Source organism: Chenopodium album, chromosome 7, assembly GCF_948465745.1.
Source record: "Chenopodium album chromosome 7, dcCheAlbu1.1, whole genome shotgun sequence".
Lineage (NCBI taxonomy): Eukaryota > Viridiplantae > Streptophyta > Magnoliopsida > Caryophyllales > Amaranthaceae > Chenopodium > Chenopodium album.
Genome location: NC_137840.1, coordinates 70,938,471 through 70,946,132, shown reverse-complemented (window position 1 = coordinate 70,946,132; position 7,662 = coordinate 70,938,471). Strand labels below are relative to the sequence as shown.

The window sequence follows — 7,662 nt, the reverse complement described above, 5'->3', positions numbered from 1 at the left end:
TTCGGGATTCTAAGGGTTAAAATGACCCCTAAAACCTTAACCGAAGATTTTTTCAACATGTAAACCGATGAAAAAATTGAATCGGGCTGCAATTTACAATTTATACGAACTTTTGGGTTGCAATTTGCAAAAAAAAAATAAATAAATTAAATGGCTGCAATTTGCAAAATACGAACTTTAAATGGCTGCAATTTGCAAATTTTCCTAATATATAAGACAACAATAATTAAGAAAGCAAGAATAAATATTTTTTTGTTAACAGCACCATTGGGAGTGAGAGCCACTGAGAGGCTGCATAGAAGAACTATTGATTATGCATTTCTGGAATTTCTAATGCATAAGGGTCTGTTCACATTTACTGAACTGAACTGATTGTAGCTGAGCTGAACTGAGCTGAAATGAATATTTTATGAGAGAGGAAAATTAAGAGTTGAACTGAACTGATTGGAGCTGAATTGAACTGAACTGAACTGATTAGAGCTGAACTGAACTGAAATTAAGTAAATATGAACATGCCCTAAGTCTGAAAGACCTTAGGAGGAGGATATGAGAAGGGAACCTTTTTCTCCTGTCTTGTATTTAGTTCTGCCCATCAAAGTATTTGTTGATACAAATAGTATTATGAATTTTTTATCAATAGAAACCAAAGATGTCAAAAATGCATTAACCCAATTACAAAATTATCATATCGACACAATAACTCAGGGCCTGATTTCATATGTTTATTTTCAATTCAGCTCCTAATTTCCTTCTCTTATAAAATATCCATTTCATTTAAGCTGAATTCAGGCTATGAAAACAAGCCCTTAGTACTCGTTTTACTCAATCTAAACCAAAATCAATCCGATTATGTCCAATCATTTCACTCGAATTGACACCTCTAAATCGTACTCTGTATTAAACTACGATTATTCTTTGAGTTTACCCAAACTTGTTAAAACGATGAACCCAAAAACAAAAATCTGACCAACGTCCCAGAGTTGGCGTGAAGTCAACAGCTCCGGCGGGAAATGTTAGCCGGAGGAAAGACAACGAAGAAAACAATGGCGAACATCACCATTAAAATCCTCCTCATCTTCTCATTAATGGCGATAGTTTTTTCTGGGCAAGAAAACTCAAGTTCAAGCAGATTGATACAAGTTAAAGGAGGCCCAAATTCAGTAATTTGGGTGGTTCAACTCTCTGATCTTCATTTCAGTGTTCATCACCCAGATAGAGCTCTTGATTTCAAGAATTTGGTGGGCCCTTATCTTTCTGTCATCAACCCTTCTCTTGTTCTTATCACCGGCGATCTCACAGGTTTTTTCGCCGTCTTTAACTCTCCATTTTTGGTAAAATTTGATGTTATTGAGCTTTGTTTTTGTGGGTTTTGCTTTGATTATTAGTGGGTTTTGGTGGATTTTAGAATTGGGTTTGCTTTGATTCTTAGAATTCTAGTGTATGTTGGTGTAATTGAAGGGTTAGTTGAAGAGTTGTTTGATTTGTTGTTAAAGATGAAATGATTATGGATTCCTGAGACATTGACATTGTTAGTATTGTTGAAATCATACATTGTTAATTATTGTTGGTTGTGGTTGATATGATTCATTGTGTTTATGGTGAAATTATGTGTGATCATTACATTCTTAATTCGAAGATTTTGATGTGAACTTTGAAGATATAATGGACATGAAATTTAGGTTGATTAGATGCACTCAAAATCACTAGCTATGTTGATCAGTTTAGGGTATATGGTAGATTGTGGTTTTGGACTGAAGTGTTGTCACATTTTATTTGTTAACTTACAACATGGGAGCTTGGTGAACTTCCAAAGATATAATGGACTGTGGCTTTTTGGTTGAATGGATGCATTCACCAGAGAGGTATATGGTTGGTTGTGGTTTTGGGCGTTGTATCGCATTTTAATTGGCAATTTACGATATGGGAGGTTGGTGAACTGATATAGAAAATAATGGAGTTCTTATGTTTTAGTGAATCTTAGGCATTTGTTTCCTTATCTGGTGTACTGTTTGCTCAATTTGTTGGGTAATTTTGTTTTATACCTTATGTTAGCTAGAATATTTTGTTGGAGGACCGTGAGGCTTCTAATACTTGTTTTTATTGCAACTAGATGGGAAGAGCAAAGATCACTTAAACATGAAACAAAATGAGCAAGAGTGGGTGGAATATTTGGATGTGATGGCAGATGTAGTCAAGAAGAGTGGACTTGACAAGAGCATCTTCTATGATCTTAGAGGCAATCATGATAATTTTGGTGTGCCATCTGTTGGTGGCACCTTTGATTTCTTTTCAAACTACAGTCTAAATGCGGAAGCAGGAAGAACTGGGCATGTAAACAGTGTCACACTTCAGGTTAACTTCTTGCCAATATTTTCTGAGATTATTAATTTCAAGTTGAATTTATGTTAGGCATATATAATTTTAAGAATGTAGTTTCAATCTTTTTTTCTATTGATTATAGTTGAATCATTAAAAGAAAATATGAAAGCAATCTGTGATCAAAGTACGATCAAGACAAAAATACAATCTTGTGGTTCATCCAATTTTGATGACAAACTGACATCTGAAGGCTGCTTCACGTTGATGTGCTTTTGACAATGCTTTAAATCTACAAAACTTCGTGTAATAAAATTTGTTGTGATGTCTCATGCAGACAGAAGATAGAAGGCATCTATTTGTTGGGATTGACAGCACCATGGCTGTTGGCCTCAGAGGTCCAACCAATCTTTTTGGGCATCCGACTGATAATTTATTGGCTGAGCTGGATTCTGAGCTATCAAAATGGGGTGCTGATCCAAAGAACCCAGTGGTAAAGATCTCATTTGGGCATTTTCCTCTTTCATTTTCAGCAACCTCAGAATCTGGGAGGACCCTAAAAGATGTTTTTCTCAAACATTCAATATTTGCTTACCTATGTGGACATCTCCACACGAGGTTTGGCAAGAATTTGAAACGGCTTCACCGACCAAGTAATGATCTCATGCAGCTAAATATGCAACAGAGATCCTCCAAGATTTCTTCGAATGGATCATCCAAAGTCCAGGAATTCTGGGAATGGGAAATGGGTGACTGGAGAAGAAATAGAGCCATGCGTATTTTGGCTATTGATAGAGGTCATGCTTCATTTGTAGATATCAACTTGACATCAGGTACTAAAAAAACTATCATCTTACCGACTTTCCCGCTAGACTCCCGCTTCACATTGACATCATCTCAATTCACTGAATTTGAACATCAATCGTTGGACCCCTCACACTACATGACCATAAGAGCTTTGGTCTTTTCATCATCTCCAATCATCTCAGTAGTGGCTCGTGCTTATGACTCCGAGCTTGGAAATCTTGTTCTAGTTTTGGAGGAATTAATGACAGAGATCAAGGATAGCTCTTCTAGAGGTGCTCTTTATGCAGCACCTTGGAATTTCAAAGCGTTTCAGGACCCATCTCCAGAAAGATACTGGCTGCAGATAGAAGCAATTGACGTAAGAGGAAGATCAACCTTAACTGAGTTGAGGCCATTCTCAATAAATGGTCTTTCCAGTCCTCTGTCTTGGACATGGAAAGAGTTTATGGTCATGGGTTGCCAGTGGGCTGCTTTGTATTTCCCAATACTATGGCTTTCTGTTGGGTGTTCCTTCTTGATTCTTCTTCTCCCTGTGGTTTTGCTAATTTTTTCCAAGAAACAGTACACATTACAGAATTTCTATACTGACAAAAATTTTAAAAATGGTGTTGGATGGGTCTTGACAGAGTTGTACAAGCTGCGCTCAGTGTGGCTTGGATTTCTAGGTTACTTGTTCTACCTTGTTTTATGTCCTTGGTTTTCCGGGCAATTATTTACTGATGGTGGTGAAAGGGGGTATATGACTTACAGGGGCTGGGTAGTGAAACATCCGGAGATGGGTAAAAAATTGGAGTACCTTGGGTTTCCGGATATAATGGTGATTGTCATTCCTCATTTGGTATTTGTAGTTTTTCCTTCTATTCTAGTGGCCTTGGGATTGGCTATGGAAAGTGAAATTTATAGAATACACCTTTTAGCACTTTCAGGTAAGAAGGAAGATGATCATTGTAAAGATACCCCGAAATCTAGACACAGTAACACTCAAAATCATAGACCTTCCAAGTTTTATATTGGTACACACTTGATCAGGAGAGTTTCTATGGTGGCTTGTCTGCTGATCTTCTACAAGCATTTCAAGGTAACTTTTCAACTATTCTTCTGAAAACTCTTGCATTTTCTTGACATGCACTATTTGATTAGTTAGTTTATGCTGTATTAATGACATGGTATGTATTATAGTTGGTATTGACCCCTTTCCTCATACTCTAATTTCTTCCCTTAGCTGCATCCTTTGGAAATATTGTAGCTGTTATTTGAATTTGGGTAAACCCTGATTAGTACCAAACTTTTAATAATTCAAAATTATTGGCTACAAAACTTATATGAACTAATATTCAGAATTAGTGAATAAGTTTGGTCTATGAGAATAGAGCTTTGAAACCCTTCCTCTAGACAATTCTGACCTGCTAGTCTGACTTTCTTCAGCTCTGCTGAATAAACTGAATTAGGTGACCCCTTTGTTCAGAAAAACAAAGAAAGAGGGAGAAAAATTAATAGCCAATGCATATTTTCATTCATGAACGTCTCTAACAAAATTGCCTTAAATTTACTCAATAATAGTCTAGGCATATCTTCATTCATGAATGTCTCTAATAAAATTGCCTTTTTCTTGTATTATCATATTCATATACCACATTTAGCTGTTTTAACTTCTCCTAATCTTTTATGCATGTTTGTTCTGGGAGCTTTTGCACCTTTTGTTCCCACTTATCATTATCCATTTTAATTTTCTTAACTTATTTCTGTGTTACAGAGTTGCAAACTGCTGGTAAAAGCCTACGAAATGAACCCGTTGTTACATTTCCCAGTTTATTGTTTCTCAATACCACTTCTGCTGGCATATGCTGTCTACAAAACCAGCAGACACTAGCATCCCGAGCAAGCCACAGGACTTTATCATAATTGATCAGTTTTCAGAAGAATTAGAAGACAATTTTCTTGAACATTCATAGGACACAGCACGCTATATTCTAATGCAAAACCTGATACAAGCCTCTAGGTGCATGTGGGTCTACATATATGAGGTGGTTCATTACGGAAGAGTTCCGAGTATCAGAACAAGTTATGGTTACAGGTAAGGTTACTCGCTTTTCGTGTCAAAAAACGAGCAAATACCCTAGTAAACAGCTGTTCTTGATCCAGCATTTACAATGAGGAAGCGAAAACTTCCTGGATTCCTAGTCTCCTAACATTTATAGTTGTGTAGAAACTTTTGTACAAAAAACAGTTAGGGAGCTATGCTAAAATGTTTTGTTAGAAAATGAGTTTTCTTTTACTTTATTTTTTATTGAAAAGATACACGAAGCATAATGATCCCCCTATGTCAGGGGATCATAGTGAGCTTCATACTCACCCAATAGTCTGGGTGTATTATATACTCCGTAACATGGAAAGTACAAGTTACGATTCTTACGAATAATGACAGTATTCTAAAGCCATGGATCAGCTCTTTTGAAGAAATTTGCTCATGCTCCTATGGTAAATGTAATAATCTCTCATATACCAATTTCGCCATGAACAGCCTTTCGGGTTCTCTAATAGCAAAAAATTAGCATCATAAGCGGATGATAATGGAACCATATGAAAAAAGATCTTATAGCTTAAGTAAATGAATCCAATGCTGTAGAATAAAGATCTTACACTTTCATATGCCAATTCATTTGTCAGTCGCTTTCTATACTGAAGGAATGGGCTCAATTCCCAAACTCTAAAGTTTCAAGTAATTACTAAAGTTGAGGTCCCAACTAAGTTAAGCCCTGACTCGACTAGGTTGTTATAGAGTGGGGGTGGCCGGTGGATGCTTATATTAATACAATCATACTCCTAGCATGGTCCAACACTAAAGATGAGTTGAATTTGGTGTATGTGTGCTTATCCTTTTTTTTTTTGGGTGTTTAGAGAGACACAAAGGCAGGTGATGAGAATCGATTCCAGGATCATCTGGAATCGGGAGGAAAGCTCTAGCCACTTGAGTTATCCCTCACTATCAACTTATCTTATATGACTATTACGTACATCTATATACAAGTACATCTATATACAAAGCATATGAGATGGGTGGCTAGAACAATTGTTTAATTTCTGACTTTTAAATGTGTGACCAGGGATCGAATCTTACCAAGCTCATTATTATTAGTATTATCGTTGTTTCTTCTTTACGGCTTTGCATTTTATTGATGTGATAGTATTGGTGTTTGTTTGGGTAAAGGGCTTGTCCTTTGGAGAAATTTAGTCCTAGTGTTTGAAATAAGACTTTCATAGTCACCTACCTTCCTTCCTCATCGAAGCTACGACGTTTTCCTTTATTGAGCAGTAAATTTTGTATGCCAAAGTTTTATTTTGATTACATAATTAATAGATAATTGAGGAGGTTCTATTATTGAGGAACTCCTTTCAGTGCCATACTATTCTAAAGGTGATCCAAGCTCAAATCAAGACAAGACATAAAATTTTGAATATATGTCATATTATATACAAGTATCAATGTTAGGCTTTTCTAATTCGATGTACTCATGTATGAGTAATTTATTTACTTTTAAGTGTCAAAAAGAAAGGAATTAATTCTCGTAAAACATATAAGTAACACAACTTGTTACTAGAGCTATCAATTCGGGTAAATAGGTCGGGTAAGAGTGGGTCGGGTCAACTCAGGTCGGGTCAATTCAGATTAATTCCATAACCTATGTGGGTCGGGTTTGGGTTGGGTCATGCTTGAGTCGGTTCACGTCGGGTCATACTTCTTATCGGGTTTGGGTCGGGTTTAAGTCGGGTTAATAACAGGTCGGGTTTTCATGGGTTAAAACGGGTTAGGGTAATTCTCGAGTTTGAGTCAGGTTCGGTTCAAGTTAATAATTTACGAGTTAGAATCAGGTCGAGTCATTCTCGGGTTTGAGTCGGGTTCAGTTCAAATCAATAATTTGCGGGTTATAATCAGGTCGGGTCATTTCCAAGTCAGGTCATATTCGGGTTCAGCTAACTATAAATAGATAATTATCATTTTTATCAAGCTAATTATTTCCTTTGACTATAATATATATAGCAATATACTAGGGAACTATAGTCTATAATTTATAAAGATAATTATCTCCTTTGACCATACAACAAATATATACATATTTAACTCTTAAATTTGAGGATGGTGCTCCTTTCTTTTGCTGGCCTGGACCGACTTGGTCTCCCTAGACAAAATGCTTTGATCAACAATAATAAGGTGGTCTAAATTGCATTTAAGGTGATTTGAAATCGGGTTAGGAACAATTTGGGTTGAATTTAGGTCGGGTCAATAACAAGTCGTGTTAATATCGAGTCGGGTTAGTAACATATCGGGTTGAATTTTGGGGTCGGGTAAATAATACGTCTGGTAAAATTCGGGTCGAGTCAATAAAAAGTCGGGTTGAATTTGGGTCAGGTCATAACAAGTCGGGCTGATTTCGGGCCGGGTTTGTAATAGTATGTGTTGAATTCGGGTCGGGTTAGGAACGGGTCAGGTTGAATTCAGGTCTGGTTAGTAACAAGTCAGGTTAAATTCGGGTTTTGACA

At 36.6% G+C, this 7,662-nt stretch overlaps 1 protein-coding gene across 2 annotated transcripts; it reads left to right on the top strand.

The window, feature by feature from the left end:
* Positions 1 to 948: 948 nt before the first annotated feature.
* LOC145638324 (putative metallophosphoesterase At3g03305) lies at positions 949 to 5,542 on the top strand. 2 transcript variants are annotated; one of them, XR_014114646.1, is made up of 5 exons: positions 949 to 1,299; positions 2,111 to 2,352; positions 2,654 to 3,940; positions 4,050 to 4,201; positions 4,877 to 5,542. XR_014114646.1 is itself a non-coding variant. In XM_081689294.1 (4 exons), exons 1-4 carry the CDS (start codon positions 1,011 to 1,013, stop codon positions 4,991 to 4,993), a joined length of 2,196 nt encoding a protein of 731 aa, XP_081545420.1. In that variant the 5' UTR covers positions 949 to 1,010; the 3' UTR covers positions 4,994 to 5,542. The 2 variants fall into 2 exon arrangements, 1 of the variants encoding a protein (XP_081545420.1); XM_081689294.1 differs by having other exon boundaries at positions 2,654 to 4,201.
* The last annotated feature ends 2,120 nt before the right edge of the window (positions 5,543 to 7,662 follow it).

What these genes read in the sequence shown, in the direction of transcription:
- LOC145638324 (XM_081689294.1), top strand. Translation starts at nt 1,011, where the DNA reads ATGTTAGCCGGAGGAAAGACAACGAAGAAAACAATGGCGAACATCACC. An exon ending in TAAACAGTGTCACACTTCAG is followed by an intron (nt 2,353 to 2,653) that starts GTTAACTTCTTG and finishes TGTCTCATGCAG; the next exon opens with ACAGAAGATAGAAGGCATCT. An exon ending in TCTTCTACAAGCATTTCAAG is followed by an intron (nt 4,202 to 4,876) that starts GTAACTTTTCAA and finishes TCTGTGTTACAG; the next exon opens with AGTTGCAAACTGCTGGTAAA.